Below are 18,366 nucleotides of genomic sequence, written 5' to 3'. Positions count from 1 at the left end.
ATACTTATATAATCTGACAGATGCACAAACACCGATCTGCATTCCTACCACCTTATTACGCAAAACAATTGCGTGTACGGATAGATAGACGACTAACATAAAGCTTGGCTGTGAGACGATTAAAGAGTGTACGTAGCCTAACCATTTTTAATCACCGGCGCATGCATGCACCCGGTGTCCCTGTCGGACGAACAAAACAAACTGATGACGACACAAAGGGATGCATCGCACATGCAAATCTGCGTGAAAAATGCGTTTTTTGTAGGTAGCTATAGCCTATCCAGCTTGAAAAAAAAGGTAACTTATCCAGCTATATGTTAGCAAATTGTTAATTAGATTAAGCTAGCTGTTGCGCTGCACGGGCATTTTTGTTAAGGAGATTGACAGCCACTACGCTCCAAAAAGGCATCCCAGGTAGTAGCTTGACAATGTGTCGTTGGATCAGAGCAGAGGGACAGCAAATGTATACTGCAGAAATGAACTTAATTATTTGCTAGATACGCATCAACTGAGCAGGAATATATGTACAGTTTTGGTTGATTGGGTATCATCTCAAATTAAAGAGGTTGGCAACCAAGTCTTGGAAGAGAATTCCCAGTCATGATTTAAATCCAGAAAAATTAGGGTATACAAAGAGAGAGATCTCAGTTATGCCAAGATGACCTGATGTATGCTATGTACATAGATAGACTATAGAACCTTTCCTGTCTCTTGGAGCTAGCAACAAAAATCATCAAGTCTGAACAATTACAGAACTGTTTTTCTTTAAAGATATATTAAACCAATTGAAGTTAAGATCTTTGAAATCACATAAAAATTAGCATATTAATGTTTTGAACAGGACAGGGATGCTTATCAGTTAACAACCACAGACCAATCTAAGCATACAAAATGCATTTTAAATGTCATATGAAGAATAATCAGTATGAGAAATAGGTTAACAGATCCTTTCTAAGATCTGGTGTCAAGAACCTGTGAACATATAATATGAGATGTATTGATAGTTCGGTTACAACAGCAATGATATCTTTTCCGCAGATTCGTCTACAGCTTGTATCATTCTCTTTCTAACCGCAAATGACCATTGTTACTTCCTAATCGAAGAAAGATATAACTGCAAATGCTTAGCTAGCTCTTAATTAGTTAGTTTCTAACCGCAAAACCTTTTACGTGCAGTAGGTAGACCTTAAGAAAACAGTAAATCTGCCAAATTCTGGATAATCACGTCAATAAACAAATGTATGTAGTAATAGCTTTCAGTAAATAGAGTAGTATGAAAACTATTACTTGGTATAAATCCTAGACCTCTCGTTAGTTATCTTAGCTTACAAGGAGGTAAAAATAGTTCATATGTCTGTCTGGCGACAAAAGAGAGATTGGATATGAAAAAGAAATGTGAATAGCTCCAACCGTTCAAATTGTACAGAATGGAACAAATACAGGTCGAACAGATCAATAAGCTTGGGCTAGGATCTAAATAGTTCGTTATATGGAAACAATACTTCTTGTCAATTTAGCGAACACTCCGCTTCAAGGATTCAACCAGCAAAGAAAGATTGAACACACTTTCCATGCCTAAAAATGTTTACCTCTTCCTCTGCTAGACAGATCTTCAGATAGGACTTGTCTGAAGGAAGAATACATGGGTGATATTGGTTCGGCTCACATCTCATCCGACCATCAGCTCGAGAAGGACATGAGCCGAAACAATACCATGCCATGTCGTCTTCTTCGACCTTTCTCCATCTTAATCCCCGTCTCTCGTTGCCTAGCTAGGCAGCAGCTACATGCTCTGCGTCATCTCAAAACTGTGTCTTGTTTTCCCATGGCTAAGCTTCCATAGCATGTCCCTTTAATAGAGAGTGTGCTGGTGCTTGGTAGTTAATTCCATGGTGGAGGGAGCCACGTATGAGAAGTTTTAGCCGCCTACCCTTTCCGTTGGAGCTTCTATATTGGTAGTACAAGATTGCAACTTGCTCATGGATATGCTAACCTAATCGCCCCATGGACCAATGGTAAGGTTGGTTTACTGACGCTGTGATCCAACTCTCCAATTGTGTTGTGTTCTTTGACTATATTTATTCCTTTAGGCTACAATTAGGGTGGTCGCCCTATGTACGTAGGTGCACCGCCTTTACAGAGATCTACAATACAGAATACAAGTAGCCTTCTGGCACTAATTTAAAATGACCTAACTAACTAGGTGAGCATATTATTGATAAGTAAATCTGCAAAAGCGTGATTCGAGATCCGTTTTTGTGGATATGTTTTTCTGGCCTTACTGTTATATCCCTCCTGTCTGTCACAGAGCTCCTGGGTTTCAGGCAAACGGGATAGAGCCACGCAATGCTGTCTAGTTCCTGAAGATTGCTTCTACGAACAAAATTGCCCCATATCATTGTTCGTGTAGGCCACACCAACTACCATTGATTCGGTTAGTGGCAGGTTACTTCACAGGTCAACGCCGATTTGAGTTCCTTTGGTTGATTTCACATTGGGTTTCCATGCCTCAACACCAACTCCTGTCGCTATTTCTTGTTCGTTATGAGAAGTCAAATTTCTTTCCTTGTCACGTACATAGTACTAGCAATGAGAAGGAGGATTCTCTGCATTTCGTCAAGACCTTGGATGATTTGTGTTCACAACTTCTAACATATTCATATGCACTACTGGTACACATCAGGATTTTGAGATGGATATATGACAAATGGTCAATGCCGCAAGTCCACATGGGCTTCCTTCCGCAGTCGGTCGGATCGAAGCTTACACTATGCGCAGCTAGCAAACGTAGCGTCCTCCAGTTGCGTGCATATTCTGGCAGTCATTAATGAAAACAATTAAACAAGAGCTCTAGCTGATACCAGTATATAGGGTGTGTTTCCTTCATGCCACATGAAGTCCTGTCAAATGAGGGTAAAAATTGGCTTGCGAACTTTGTAACAAGGGACACTCAACCATTACTTTGTCAACTACGGAGTATTTGATAAGAACGTGGGTTGACAATCAAAATTTTGGACAAACCAAACAAGTGCCAAAATAATATGCCAATCTTTTGGCTCTTTTGGCACCACTAGGATAGGAGTACATGCCAATTTGTTTACGAGTGCCACGCGACAATGTGCACACGACAATGTGAACGCAAAATCAGCAAAAATCCAGGGACGATACACACAGTTTGTTTAAGAGTATAATAAAAAAAAACTCGACATGCAAAGGGGTAAGCCACCCCGAGACATTTGCATTGTTAAGAAGAAGACATTCTCACGCAGGTTGAGAAAACCCCGAACTCCTGCCCCACACCATACACAGCGTCACCGAAACCCGTGTGAGAGCGGGCGGGCGTTAGGTCCGTGCTTAAGGCGTGGGACAGACAAGAGGATTTTTTAAACCTATCCTGAAATTCGCTCCCACGGGGAGTCGTACTCAAGACATGAGGAGCGCTACTAGAGTCATTCCTTAACCATTACACCAAAACCTCGTTCGCATTTATGAGTATAATAGTACCATGATTTTCTATTTTTTATCGATCTATTGGACTAGTACCATGATGACTTTATTTATAGTTAGATTTTGGGAGAATATGTGAGGAGCAGTACGTACCTAATAAGGTATCGCCGAGTTTCCTCTCGTTGTACACTTCAACGGCCAATCCATCTGCGATATCTCCTCACCAACCTTCCCAGGCTATCAGCGCGAGATGCGCTTCAGTCACCGAATCTTTCTTCGCCAATTAGCCGAACCCCAATCCGCCCAAAGCGTACTCGGATCTTCACTTGCAAAGACACGGCTGCAGTGCTGCGTCCTGCGTGCGTAGACCAATCGAGTTAAAAATCAACCAAAAATATATACACACCATTAGCTGTTGCTAGCTAGTGATCGAGTAGAAAAGCTTGTATATACCCACGCATATACGGCACGGTGGCTACGCGAGGTTCTGTTTGGGCCAATGGCCAGGCAAAAGGTCGTCCTCTCAACAAATCCTTGCCGCGTTTGTTAAGATCCCTCCCAACGAATTGTGTTTCTTCTGTGATCTGGTCGCGTTATTATAGTACACAAGGATGGATTAAGAATGCGGCACGAGGAGTGGCCTCATGGTGCATGTATAGACTTTTCGGGTTCTGGGTTAGTGTAATGTTAGCGCTGCTGATAATTGGAGTCTCTACGCGCTAAAGTCTTTGCTGTTGAGATTTCTTAGGCCGGCCGGCGTGGTTTAAAATTAATATGCATTCTAGACCTGACCTAACAACATATGTTTAAACAGAGAGAGGGAGAGCTTAGATACAGTTGTTGTACTGTATATAGCTAAGACTTCGACGCTGTACCAGACTGTTGTTATTTTGGCTTTGCGACATAAGACAGCTTTTTCGTTGTTTTTATTAAAGAACCCCACCGAATCTCCGATATCCATCATCGGGCCGGGAAACCATCACAATGAATAGAGACGCTTTACAAAATATTGCCACCGCAACCTCTTTTTTGGGTCCGATCGAGCATATGAAATGTTTCTCGTCGGAGCTAACCTTGTTGCATAGGTTAGGTTTAGTCTCATGTTTATTTCTAATTGCATGATGTTGTAGCCGGCTAAGCTTAAGCTAGTTGTATGCATAAACATGACAGAGGCATGATCGGCAAGAGAGCACAGCACTAAGAGAGATAGAGTGCAGTGCAAGAGGCCAGACTGCAGCCATTAGTTAAGTACTTGCATTCACTAAAATTAGTCAAGGAGATAAGTGCGTGCATGGATAGCCTTTGGCCGAGTCAGTGCGTGACCGGTAATTAGCTAGTTGAGTGATTAGAGGCTCCAAGCCGTTGGTGGCTTGACCGTGTGCATGTGCATGCTAGGAAGTGGTTAGCAGTGGATGAGTGAAAACCGGATCAGGTAGGTGTGGCCTGGCCGGTAGTGTGCGTGCGCTTGTTCAGTATAAAAGCACTTGTAACCAGCTGAGAAGTAGTACACAAGAGAATAAAGGCAGAGATGTGTTGCCGAGAAAGCTTTGTGTGTTCACTGTGTTCGTGTGTGTTAATCTCCGAGCCTGAGCTATCATTTCTTTCCCTTGAGCATATCAGATGTTTTGACTACTTTCCAATCTACGAAAAAAAAGATGAACGGGTTTTACGTTAGAAAAGAAAAACGAGCAAAGGTTTCTTTTTGTTGGGCCCAAAATGACAATAAAGGGCCAAATACGTCTACTCTCCTTTTGTTATTTTGGAGAATTTTATAGGATGCAAAAAGGCTCGCTGGGCCCAAAAACACTAAAACAGGCCCATCTCACCCTTTCAGTCTTCCGATACTCCACTTCCTCCCTGTCCCCCGATCAAGCCAAAGGGGAATTGATCCCCCGAGCGAATCAGCGAAGCCTGCCGCCTCCACGCCAAAACCCCAAACCCCGACCCGCCGTCGCTCGCCGCCATGGCTGACGCCGCCAACCAGTCCCAGTACGGCGAACGTCTGCCGCAGGGCGGCACCCGGCGCATCTACACGCCATACCATCTGGAGGGCTTCGACCTAAACCGCCCCTCGCTCCGCGCGCTCTACGACCTGCCAACCTCGCCGGAGTGCCTCTTCGCGGAGGAGCTCCTCGACCGACGCTCCTGGGGCGAGAACCTCACGTTCTACGCCGGCTGCGGTTTCCTCGTCGGCGGGGCGGCGGGGATGGCCACGGGGTTCAAACGTGGGGTCGAGGAGGCGGAGCGCGGGGACTCGTTCAAGCTTCGCACCAACCGCGTGCTCAACAACGTCGGCTCCGTGGGGCGCGGGTACGGCAACCAGCTCGCCGTGATCGGGATGCTCTTCGCGGGGGTCGAGAGCGGCGTTGCTGCGCGCCGCGACGCTGACGATTGGCGCAACACCGTCGCCGCAGGGCTCGGAGCCGGCCTGCTCTACCGTTCACCTAAGGGTCCGCGATCTGCCGTCGTTGGTGCCGCGGTCGGGGGCCTCATGGCTGGTGCTGCCGTCGCAGGGAAGCAGGTGCTGAAGAGACGCCATCCTAACCTGGCCTTCTAAATCGGAATGCGCAACATTAGTAAGTATGCAAGTATGTATCTACTGGGTTCGGTGAAGTACATACATTAGCTCTATGTGGGTATATTAACAACTTTGTTTGTGGGAAGAGTACTGGAGCGCAATCTGTCGAATTAGCTCATCTTGGAAATGCTGGTTTATGCGTATGAAGAATGACATAAAGTTCCTGCATTTTGTTTAAAAATCTTCAAACTCGAGGTTGTCATGGTGATTGATAGTGCTATTTGGTATGTTCCTATATATATCATGGGTTAATGCAATGCGGTGTCTGTGATGCGGAATATGTGCTGTTGCTCCATTGTTTGTTGTCTTCAAATGTGGTGCATTTTGGTTGCCTCGGTAGTGCTGGATTTGTGCGATTATTAGTATTGAAAGCGAGCATAATTGTAAAGGTGTAACATTTGTTTCAGTCCAATATTTCTTTTGCAAGTAAACATATGTGCCATTATTCCTTCTTGTGTGGATAAGTTGTCTGAACATGAACTGTTTGTGGCATGTTGCAAATCCAAATTTACTTTTGATTGGGCAGTAGCTTCATCAAACCATCAATGTCCAAGCGACTAGGCGAGACATACCGAAATGCTCCAATTTTGCGGTATTAGGACTAGCAGTCAATCTCAAAGTTTGTAGGCAAGCATGAATGTTGAGTCTGCATTATGGGTTTCTGTTAGATCTAGCACTTTGATAATTTTACAGCAATGGACATGTTAACATGATACTAACATATACTACCTCCGTTCCATAATTCTTGTCTCAAATTTGTCAAAAAATAGATGTATCTATTCCTAAAAAGCGTGTAGATACATGTAATATTTCGACAAGAATTATGGAACGGAGAGAGTACACGACATATGATGTTTCAATACTGAATCAGAGCAAGAACTTTAAATTTTGAAGCGAATGTTACATATTCTACAAAAAGTGGTGAGTTGCTGGGGCCTGCTTGTCCTTGTCAGTAAGATTGTTAGAAGATCAGTAGTTCTGGATGCAGATGTTAGGCTTAATTTTTCTCTAGGCGGAAGCGATGTTGCTAATCATCTCCCACACTCTCCGACTCATTTTGTTCAAAGATATAACCATAAAGGACTGGTAGCTTTTGTTGTATCCAGCAAGTTTGTGGCTTGGTTTTGCTACTTTTTAAGCTGGTTTTCCCAACATGAAACTCATCCATGTGACCATGTCTATAGAGCAGGGCTGAAATAGTGGCCTTTCTAAAAGTTAGGAGAGGGAGATTTTCTGGTATGATGCATCATCTCGGTTTTGACTGTGATTCTAGCAAGCTAGTACAGCTTGGTTGTAGGTTTTTTACGTTCTGGGCTATGCAGGAAAACACTTGATGACTTGATGTCAACTCACTTGTTATTGCCTTTAAGAATCTTATAAAAACTGGCACCCCCTTCCCATGCTCATCTGAGCAGTCATTGACATTTTGAAATTCTGTAGCATTTCTAGAATGGTATGGGCAAGATATCTTTGAGAGTAACAGAAAGGCTAGCATCTTGCACTGCTGCCCAAGTGCCCATTGTTCCTCCGGTGCTATTCGTCGAGGCTTCACGTCAATGGACCTCCTTATCATGCAAAAGTTCGAACAATTGAGAATGCCTGGACCACGTGTTTGCTAATGCAGAACTGAGCTTGCTGTACATGGTCTACCATGTGAGTTAGGAAAACACTTTAGCTGCCATCTTACCGACGAACAGAGATCGAGTACGCATCGTAAACAAGGTCGTGTCTCTTTGTGGTTTGTTTTTTATGTGGACATGGTAACAGGAAACTTTTTAGTAGTTCACCTGTTCCCTGCCTCTTCTGAGTTCTGGGCGCGTTCCTTCGTACCCGACGGCGCACGTATGTCTTGTGTCCGTCTTGCAAGTCGGTTTGCGCAACAACTGGCAGCAGGTTACGGGTCTACGGCGGACACCTCCCAGATACGCTTTGGCCGTTTCGCCATGCGCGATCCAAAACCTACAGGCGACATATCATGATCATCACCGCCGCGGCACGCCCCGGCGCGATGCGACCCGGCCTGCTACGTACGGCCCACGCTTCAATCCCGTCGTCGTCATCAAGCCCGTCCCGTCCATCGGTTGATCAGCGGGTGCGTGCGTGCTCCGTTCGAAGAGAAAGGGAAAACAAGTTGATCTCACCGCGTCCCAACCCCAAGTGATTTTATCCGGTGCATCCTCTGCTGCATGAGTTATTAGGGAAGGAACATCGGCAGCCCTTTCCAGGCTTCCAGCGCACCGCGCACACGGACGTGATTCTGAAGGAGGCGCAGTTTCGGTGCGCGGATGTGCAGCAACACTCGGCGTTCATGTGTTGCCCCTGCCGAAATTTGGTGCTTCAGCGGCCTTTCCATGTCTGCTGTTGCAGCTGTTCGGCTTGGCCACTTGGTCTGACTACTATACAAGTGAGAAATTCAGTCGTGCCATGTAAGAAACTTCAACAAGCCTGCCTTGCTTCAGTTCTGCAATCGATCGTTCAAGAGTTGAAACGTTTTGCAGGTTGAGTGAGTGGTGAGGGCAGACAGAGGAGGCAGAAACCTCCACGGGACAAAACAACAAATTGCGTCAATGTCCAAGTGCAGAGTTGAGGCTCTGTCTTTCCATTCCATCGTGATGACAACTGATGGAAGTTTGATCGGATATTCAGATGGTACCACTTAGTGCATTCTGTCATACACTGCAGCTCTCAGCATATTGAACGTTTTATGTCCGCATACAGATTTCTAAAATACTGCATAGTTTTATGTCAGATACAGAAGCAACAGCCAGGTGAATTGTTGCTGCTGTATTCTGCGTACAAAAGTTACCTGCAATATACTACTCCCTCCATCCCATATTAAGTATCGAATTATTACATGCATCTAGACTTTTTTAGACATAGATACATTCATATTTGAGCAAATTTAAGTCACTTAATATAGGACGGAGGAGTACGAAATAACATTTTTCTTGTGTTGTACAGTTTGGGTTTAGGGAGCATATTTTGGGGAGCATATGGTGACTTCTTTCATCAACTCTGAGGCTTCTATTATCAAGGAATGATTAACTGAAAGACAAATACTCCTAGCTGTTATGATGGCTCGACCATTATGCCCACAGACAGACAATGAAACAGATCCCTTTGCGAAGGTCAGTGTCGAAAACCCAGAATTTTCCCTGTTCTTGGAGTTTAGCTCCTTGTCACCTTTTCAGTGCCCTTCAATGTCAAAACTCAGAAAAAAGCTTGTGGGATATGATGGCCTTGCTACTGTACCCAGAACTTTATCTCATAATGACCCGTTTCACAAAGCATCCATGATACTGATGCTCGAGAGGCAGCAGAGGCCTGTGGTGGCTTTTGGTTCGCCCATCGTACTTCCTTCCGCCCCTCATCTGCGATGCAGCGTACAGGGGCCGGTTTCATCATGGCGATAATTCGTACTTGGGCTGTCCTTTTCACACTCTTATAGAAGTTGAAATGGTTTTCAGCTTCGACGAAATGATGATTAGTATGCTATTAACTACTCGGTAGTACCCTTAACTTTATAGTCCATCTATCTTTTGTCTACACTATGTACCCATATGTCAACATTATCTACTCTTTTGACTAGATAATCGGTGGTCCATATGACAAGCTAGCGGCGTTTGTTGGAACATCTTTCTCTCTACGGTCACCCACACTGCACACGCGGTCATTCTTCAGTACTGAACGAACCAAGGTACGTACTCCCTCCGTTCCATGATTTCTTGTCTCCAATTTACCCAAAAATGAATGTATATACTGCTAAAAAGTGTCTAGATATATGTAAAATTTCGACAAAAATTATGAAACGGAGGAAGTATATGTTTTTGAGTTTCGTTCTTTAACCATGTTGCTACTATAGATAATTTGGTTTTCCTCCCTTCTCTTTCGATCTGAGAAAAAAGGGTCCTCCGAGGTGTCCCGTGAAGCCTGGTCCAATTGTGTCCATCATTCCTGCACCTGTGCCTAATGCCTTTGCCGTGCATGTTTGGTTGCAGGAGTGATCATGGCATTTCCTGTTGGAGACCGGCTCGCACGAAGCATGCTCTCCACCTACTGTTTGCGGCTGGCCAGCAGCAAGCAGAGGTGCTGTAGCCTGTAGCCTCCCCAAAAACCATACACCTAAATTCTTTGGATGCTCCCTGGGGAGGAGAAATGCAGTAGCAATTTTTGGGAAAAGAGAATCTCCTTTCTTTGGGTGTATTCTTGCATCGGCATGCAGGAGCTGTCATAGTCAGTACTCAGTAGTAGGAGGGCGGAACAGCATTAGGAGCAGGAGGGAAAGGCCTCCTACATGATCCACAGAAAATACTGGTCCTGCCAATTTGTTGATCCCTATTCCGGAAAGTTTTTATCTTTTGACACGATCAAACCATAGGAGGCAAAGGCAACAGATAGTTGAGGCAAGAATCTCGCCTTTTTCCTGTTCTTTGGTGCAGAAGCTTGAAAGCAGCAGTAGGGCCGTGATGCTTTGAAAGGAGCCACATAAATTTGCCACTTGTACACGTACGTAAACATGTCAATCCTAAGATCACTGCACTTCATACGGCCCTAACCTAACAGCATGAGCCATCAGCTAACTTACTAACATTATTCCAGGGGTATCCACAAGGTGCAGGGAGATCAGCATTCACCAAACGAGTGGCTGATCGATGTACTACAAAATTTGATCTAAGATCCACAGATAGACAAGGAGAGTTCCAAGTTAACGCCCGGAGCATTGGAACAGGCAGAGTGGCCGTAGCAGTCGCCGGAGCTCCTCGGCGATGATGAGATGATGCAGCTGCCTTCGCTCGGCGACGAAGAGACGGAGCGGAAGCATTTCGGGTACTGGCCAAGGGACAGTGACAGCGAGCATTGCTCCGGAGTTCCGTCCTGATCGTCCGTCGACGCTGCACTGCTGAAGAGGAAGCACCCGTTGACATTGTTCGCCTTGTGGCCTTGCTTCGTCACCACAGGAGGACCAGGATGACGTGCTTCTGGTTTGATTATCTGCTCAAAACAAGTGCAGGTTACAGTCAGAGAAGCAACTAGCCACTACGGCCTAATGAGATAAGTACTCCTGGAGTAACTCTCAAATTTATTTCCTTGTCATGCAACACTACCATCATATTTCACCCTGCTAGAAATCTAACACAAGGTCACAAGGATCCGTACACTGGGTGCGGCATCTACACGGCTATTTATGTGTTTCATGCCCAGTTTTCTGAATTTCTAGTCAGAGCAAACCACCAGAAAGCTTTAATGAGGTAGTACTAATTCTTTGCACTGTTATCCTCATGAATGTCATTTGGTGGAAGAAACCGTGCAAATATTTAGGAGTAGACGCTACCAATTAAACGCTGCGACTATAAATCACTAGTGCAAGTGCAAGGTGGGGCAAATGCCTGAAACATTCTGATGTTAAGAACAGGAATCTCAAGAACTATTTTGGCACTGCTGTTATCTTGTCGTTCTGAAAATACGGGTATTCATGAGCCTATTGTCTGGGGGCATCCATATATGTACCATCAAATCAATAAATGAAGTATTTTCTACAGAACATGCTACAGTAGCACCGCAGTCCTACAGAATGATCAGGATTGTGCATTGGTGAATCATGTAATTTAAAAATAGGACATTTCATCTCCCTCACACAACCAGACAACCTACTACACTTGGAGCAGATATGGTCATGACATTGAACCATGCAACCAAATGAAAAACTAGTAGTACTAAGGATATGAAGTGGCGCCCACAAGGAGTGCCACGTGGGAAATACAGTATGAAAATCGACAAATGAGAAATGGACTAGAAAAACAATTAAACATTAATTTATTTCTCCGCAACTAATAAGGAATGGTAAAAAAAAATCTGATGTTGAAAGATCAAGGGTCTGAACCCACTTAAGACAAAAGAAGATATTTCTTCTTCAGATCAGCTCTTCCCGATGTTTCATTTAACTTTTAGTTTTTTAAGCTGATGTACCTTAAAGTCGCCAGATCCTTGCTCCAAACATCCCACGGTTTGGAGGCTGGAAGCAGCCGTCGCAGTGTCCCTCTGCCACCTGAGGCCCTCCTCCTTTATTCTCCTCTCCATGGCCAAGGCAGGCATGTAATCATCAATGCAGTACTGGGTGCCAGGAGTCCTCATCTCACTGATTCCCTGGCTTCCTTGCATGCCTTTGGATGTGGCTTCTGTCCCCGTCCTGGTCCTGTTTATTCAAAGACCCCAATGGGAAAAGGTACTATCTTGTCAAGATTAGGCCTCAAAAAGCTTGTCTTTAAACTTGAACACAGTTCAAAGTTAGAAAAGTAGCAGCAAATACCTTTCCAGAGGGGGGCACATGAACGCCTTGGGGCCTTTCTCATCAGCACCACATGAGTGCTTCCTTTGCAGCTGTGGTTGGATCTCTGATATGGTACCATGAAAGAAAGGGGTTTAGCTTTCCATTAGCAACATGTAAAGTGTGGGCAGATCTTTCCCCCCATGCATTTAACTTTCTTCCTAGCTTTATGAACAGAGCATTTGCATGATGAAGAGATATTCATGGGGAGGGATAAGTGGTTAGTTGCCAAGTGCGATAAGCATGTGACAGATGCAGGTAGCTAGCTTATCATGCTTCCCTTAAACTACAAGGCAATGTTTGATGAAAAAAAAAACAAATACTCATGGGAACTCAACTATTTGCATGCCATTCTACTGCTGCCGACGTGAGCTTTGCTTCTGAAGATGATAAATAATGTAAATAACTAGAAAAGGCGTTGAAAAGACAAGGTTATAAAATAATTGAAACAAGCGGGCAAAACCTATGACTTCTGATCAAGGTTGATGAAGTAGAGACTGATGCAGGGAAAATAAAATGCTGAGGGCTTGTGCTTGTCTCATCTCTCACCTTTCATTCCCGTGCCGGTCCTCGCGCAAGTAAGTCTAAGCATCTGTCCAAAAAAGAGCAAATGGGGGAGGAGTCAAAGTCTTGTATTGATTTGCAAACTACTCCGGCAGAAGAAAAAACTGCATAATTAGTAGACTATAGGTGCAGGTGACTGAAGAAAAGAACCTGGAGATGGCTCTTGACGTGAGAGATGGTAAGCCCATTCACACCCATGAGCTGAAGAACCAGCTTAGGGGTAGCATCTGCAATTAACACCAACAAGGATGTACTTAGGATTTGAAAAGATTGAAAGAAAATGAACAACCCATCAGGTTAAAAAACTTCAGGCAAGAACAAAAGAAATAGCAGGACAAGCATGCCAAGAAACAAGCTTGATCATGGCACAGGTAGCACAGTAGCAGATTACAAACACACAGACAACTTGTGGCAAAGGAAGAAAAGGAACTGCGTATGTTGTCTGTGCTAGTAAAACACGAGACTAAAAGAAGAACGACAAGAGAAATCTCCGGAATCAGATAGCTATTGCGTAGTCAAGCGGAAAAACATGTAAAGTTAACAACAAATTGATTGACATATATATAGAACACCCACATGCATGAACACAAACACTTGGGAAAGCAAGGAAGAAAGGAGAAGAAGAAACGCACAGTCTTGTCCACCGAGCCACTCGATGGCCTTCAGGAAGCGGCCATGGAGCTCGGCGGTCCATTTCATCCTGGGCACCTTGGATCTGACGTACTGCCTCACAGCTTCCTTCTTGCCCCCGCCCATCGCTGGAGCAAGGGAACTCGCTGCTTCAGCTTGATCCTTAATTTCAATCACTTTTTCTCGCCCTCTCCTCTTCCTCTTCCGCCTCCCTCTGTGACTTATGTAAAGCCTACAGCGACGCCACCAAGCAATCTCTCTCACGGAAAGACGTATGCAAAACCTTGTCGCGAGAAGCTGGCCTGACCGCTCTCAAGTCTCGATCTTGGAATGACAAAAGACAAGAGAGGCTGTAGGTTTTATACTACTTGGGAAACTTGCCTGGTGTTGTTGGTCTTGGAGCCGCTCTACTCCACCCCTTGGTTTCCCCTTGGTTTCTTGGTTGCGTTGCGAGGCTGCGCCTCGGGTCTCTCTTGTATGGCTGCCTGACTGATGTACGTACGGGCTGTCTAAATATCGTTGGGTCCATGTAAGATTACCAGGAGCACTGGTCGAGTGACCTTTGGCTCACGAGATACGGCCATCATTACCTGGATTTAAGCAGTTCAGAGGAGTACCACAGAGAGATGAGAGAGGGAAGACCCTGCCATGCTTTGCACAGTTTCTTTACGACCGAGAAGACGATACCCCAGGCTCTCACTACTAGCTGGAGTTGTACGGAGTACGCAGCATACTCTACGGACTCCTCAGGCATCTCTGTTAAGGCGAACACCTCAGTTTAATCGCACATTGCTGTTTTCTGCTTATGCAAAATCACGCAAAGAGTTGTTGTATTTTCTTTCGTTCCAGCATGGAGGAGGCGAATCGCCTTGAGATGAGAACAACAGTTCACTGAAGTGCTGCTGCTGCAAGTATATATGCATGCGAGCGAACAAATGGAAGGGGACAAACCGGACGGACTGGTCCAGCCACCTCTCTCAGTCTCAGATCGATCCAACCCATGCCCCGCCGCGCCACGAGAGACACCTGAACCAAAAATAAATACAGCACAGTACTCCAGATCACAAAGCCGCGGCAGATCACACAGGCCGCAAATCCCAAATCCTCATCCTCTCCACCGGCTTTTCCGCTGTCCAAAGCCGCGGCAGCAGCAGCAAGCAAGCTCCTTCCCTCCTCCGGCCAAAGAAAGCCTTTGACTCCGCCACCGGAGACAGCGACGTGCGTGGATCGGAGTGACAGCAACAGTGCGAGAGTATGTACGGAGCATGTATGTACGCACGCATCGTACCGTACGGGAGAGCAGTGGGCGTGAGGAAACCGGCCACAGTGGTAGGAGGAGTACGTATCTCTGGAGCGCAGGATTCCCTTGCCAAATCATGTCACGCACGCCTACTCCCCCCTCGATCAAGCTCTCCTTTTCTTTTCCTTGTTTGGGCACGCAGGCAGAGGGCCTTCACTGCATATATGGCTGGCTACCGACCGACTGCGACGCTCTGTACTCTACGACTCTACGTACGAGTAGCAGCTAGCCTGTACGCAACGCGGACTACCGATGCAACGGGTGGATTTATATATGCGAGTGGCCGGGTCAATTCAGTGCTCTCTGCGCAGAACCATCAAGGGCTTGTTCGATTCAAAAAAATCATACAAATTCAGAGGATTCTATTCTTATGAAATTTAGAGGAGTATGGTTGATTTGCATGAATTGAAACCATCGGATTTTTTTTTCCTGAGAATTACTTTGCAGGCGCGAGACAGCTAAAAAAATGGAGGCTAGGCAGGTGAGCATTGACGGCTCACGTAACTCAACTTAACGCGAGTGCCTCCCAGTTGCTTTGCATGCAGCGCTGCCGCTGCTACGGCAGAGCTCAGAGCTCTATCCTTGGAGCAGTGTAAACTACTCCACCCCAGACCAAATCGGGTAGATTAGACTAGAGGCTAGGCTACAGGGATGGGTTGGTCATACTCACGTCAAATCAGTCGACGGTGTTAGTAGCAGTAAATTTACCGTTGAAGAATGGGAATAAAATCTCTTGCACCCAGTAGAAAAAATAGTGCTGGCAGAGTAGATGGCCTCCTCACACCAATCCTCACACAGATGGGCAAGCTAGAATGAAGGCCTCACGTCTGTGTCCCCATTTTGTCAACCAGGAAGCACAAGGAAACAAAAGGAATTCATTTTGCGGTTTTGGAGTCTTCGTTGCAATCCAGGGAACAAGGAATTTTCCCCATGCAAGGGTCTAATTAGATGACAACAAAAACTGTTATTTTCTACCGTCCTTTTCACGCATCGCCTTCAGAATGTGAAGAAGAATTTTAAGGCAGCCAATGCGTTTCTTTTTTATGGTTACTTCCGGTAAAATGTGAAGCAGGCTAAAGAACAGTGACACTTTCAAAAGTTCCACTTTCTATGTTCTCCAAAGGAAGTTCAAAAGGAGAAAAGACCAAAAGGACTACCACCACAAGATTCACGAGGCTCTGAGCAGCAAGATTTCGTTGCCGCTGCAAAATTCTCCTAGCATTGGCTTTCATGGCACAGAAGGACAGCCTAGCAGGCCGGCAGGCTGCCTAAACTTTAAACAAGGAAGCGGAATACATCCTCTGGACTCCGGAGGAGCGCAGCAGTGTGAACTCAAAGAAGCAGGCAGCTGGGGCACTGATCACCGAAGCCTAGCTAGCTAGCCTGCTCAGTTTTACTTACCTGCCCTGCCCTCTGCTTGCTCCCTTTCCTGGTTTGCCTACTAGCACAAGCAAAGTTGCCATTAAAGTTGTGTAGCGAGAATAGAAAAGTTGGCTGCCACCGTAGCGTGATGCTTGGACTCCCACCGAGTAATCAAGATCTTTCTTGTTTACTTTTAGTTCCATTTTTTTTGTTACTGCTTACACTAGGACTGGAGTTAGAGTGATGTAAAAAAAGGACTGGAGTTAGAGATTTGAATGTTAGTTCGTGTGATCGAATTCAAATATTAATTGTATGTATACTAGATAAATTCACGCGCATGGATACAGAATCAAAATATATATATTACTTGCATGGATTTTTAAAATATTTATATGCTCATATTTTTCAATTTTATGCTAAATAAGAATTATTTTAAAATATTTATTTAAGAAAACAATTATCACAAAAATGTAAGTAAACCAATCAACTACATTATCCAAAGATCACAATACATGTAAATACCATATTGAATAGGTGGCAGTCAAATGATCGCCTAGTAACCAAGAAAGGACCCTCGTCAATAAGGTGAACGGACGACCATCAACTCAAATTTTATGTGTAAAAATGAAGATAGAGTTATATTTTATAACTATTTTTTGGCTATCAGATGAAGGTTCCCTCCCATCATCAACGAGCACGCGACGACGCACTCACCCCAAGTGTGGAGTATCAACCCTAGCCCTGACTCCGATGAGGTATCCTCTCCCAGCTCCACACTTCCGCAGCGGCCACGACTCTGCCTCATGATCTTAACCACTCCGACAAGGTCTCGTCCCTTTGCTTTGTAGCTAACGACGTGGGACACGTTGATGCCCGACACCCTTCTATGTAACTGACTATGTTTAAAAAATCAGAGTATAGTCGATATTTTTATTTCGACAACAATCAAGGTTTTGAAAAACAACCAATAGAACATATCTTTAAAGGTTTGTGATATTTTATACATATAAAATATATTTTGAAACTTACAGTAATGTGTTGCAGTGATTTTGTCTGTCTTGGTTGTAACTTCCTGACATATATTCTTTATTGTAATTTTTGCATTGTTTTTTTATTGGAGTATATTGCTAAGTGCTGATAAATTTCCACTGTTGGTCAACTGAAAAACAATTCAGTGTCAAATACACTCCCACGAAAAATTGCGAGCGATCTATATATAGCAATACATTTTGCGTCTGCAGATATCGTAGATTTGTGGATTATGACTTTATGAATGTAGATTTAGATAACGAGGTAACTGGGTTCAGTGTATGAATGCCTGCAATCAGAAGTGAAACGGGGTTCAATATGATGCAGCGGGAAAATTATCGTACTTGCAGTCTGGGTGTACACTCCCTAGCTTCCAACCATTGATGTTTACAAAATTATCTGTATATCTGCCGTCAGCTAGGTCCAAATCTTGCAGAGATTTCATCAAATCGTGCTAGATTAACCCTCACCTGCATACAGATAGAGTACTCGTAGTACTCGAGCTCCAGTGAAGTAACTAGTAGGTGCAGTGAAGTAGAACGTAGTAAAAAGTGGTGTACTCATCAGGCAGAAAGTAAAAAAAAAGTCTCTCTTTTCTTTTACCAAAAGTAAAAAAAGAATTCTCTCTATCTCTCATTCATTCTCTCCCTCTCCCTCTCCCTCTGTAGTCTGTACCTCTGTGGACTCTGGGTGAGCAAGCAGCGGCTGCAGAAACTCTGACGGGCGTATCTCCACTCGGTTCCTCCTGCAGAATCGTATCCGCGCATCGCTGTCTTCATAACTCTTCCTTTAAACTCGTGATGCAAGCAGTGCTCGCAAGTCTCAAGCATGTATGTAAACATGACATGGCTCTCTGTGCGGCCGCCCCTAGCTAAGCTCTGCGTCATCACCCTTCTTGCCCCCTGTCCTGTCTCGGTGCATACATATATGCCCACAACAATATACAGAAACATAACTCGCCAACACGGCGTACGTACTTGCAAGCAACGTAGACTCGTAGTCCTCCTGCGTAGCCGGCCATGTAGGAGTAGCAGGCTAGCTAGGATCCAGCACGTAGTACAGGAACTAGCTATACCCTCCTTTAAGTATACGCAGCATATCACGTCTTTTCGGATAGGATGGATAAGCAGC

General features: G+C 44.8%; 2 protein-coding genes and 1 non-coding gene across 3 annotated transcripts; 1 reads left to right on the top strand and 2 right to left on the bottom strand.

Annotated features, from left to right (window-relative positions):
* Positions 1-1,635: 1,635 nt before the first annotated feature.
* MIR171F (microRNA MIR171f) lies at positions 1,636-1,726 on the bottom strand. Its single transcript, NR_127114.1, has one exon. It is a non-coding gene; the product is annotated as a microRNA MIR171f (primary transcript).
* A 3,592-nt stretch (positions 1,727-5,318) lies between these two features.
* LOC100835079 (mitochondrial import inner membrane translocase subunit TIM23-2) lies at positions 5,319-6,303 on the top strand. The gene has a single exon (XM_003581488.4). The coding sequence runs from the start codon at positions 5,411-5,413 to the stop codon at positions 6,002-6,004; it is 594 nt and encodes a 197-aa protein (XP_003581536.1). The 5' UTR covers positions 5,319-5,410; the 3' UTR covers positions 6,005-6,303.
* Positions 6,304-10,418: 4,115 nt separating this feature from the next.
* LOC100827236 lies at positions 10,419-14,063 on the bottom strand. Its single transcript, XM_010241970.3, has 6 exons — positions 13,547-14,063; positions 13,065-13,141; positions 12,900-12,942; positions 12,333-12,417; positions 11,993-12,218; positions 10,419-11,017 (listed from the first exon to the last, which is right to left on the bottom strand). Exons 1-6 carry the CDS (start codon positions 13,668-13,670, stop codon positions 10,697-10,699), a joined length of 876 nt encoding a protein of 291 aa, XP_010240272.1. The 5' UTR covers positions 13,671-14,063; the 3' UTR covers positions 10,419-10,696.
* Positions 14,064-18,366: the final 4,303 nt, after the last annotated feature.

The sequence above is a fragment of the Brachypodium distachyon genome, chromosome 5, assembly GCF_000005505.3.
Source record: "Brachypodium distachyon strain Bd21 chromosome 5, Brachypodium_distachyon_v3.0, whole genome shotgun sequence".
NCBI classification, from domain to species: Eukaryota; Viridiplantae; Streptophyta; class Magnoliopsida; order Poales; family Poaceae; genus Brachypodium; species Brachypodium distachyon.
This window is presented reverse-complemented; position numbering and strand designations above follow the sequence as displayed.

Excerpts from the sequence above, each read along its gene's own strand:
- LOC100835079 (XM_003581488.4), top strand. The coding sequence starts at position 5,411 with ATGGCTGACGCCGCCAACCAGTCCCAGTACGGCGAACGTCTGCCGCAG.
- LOC100827236 (XM_010241970.3), bottom strand. The coding sequence starts at position 13,670 with ATGGGCGGGGGCAAGAAGGAAGCTGTGAGGCAGTACGTCAGATCCAAG. Across the intron at positions 12,943-13,064 it reads ACGTCAAGAGCCATCTCCAG|ATGCTTAGACTTACTTGCGC; the intron begins GTTCTTTTCTTC and ends TTTTTTGGACAG. Across the intron at positions 12,418-12,899 it reads GACCGGCACGGGAATGAAAG|AGATCCAACCACAGCTGCAA; the intron begins GTGAGAGATGAG and ends GTACCATATCAG.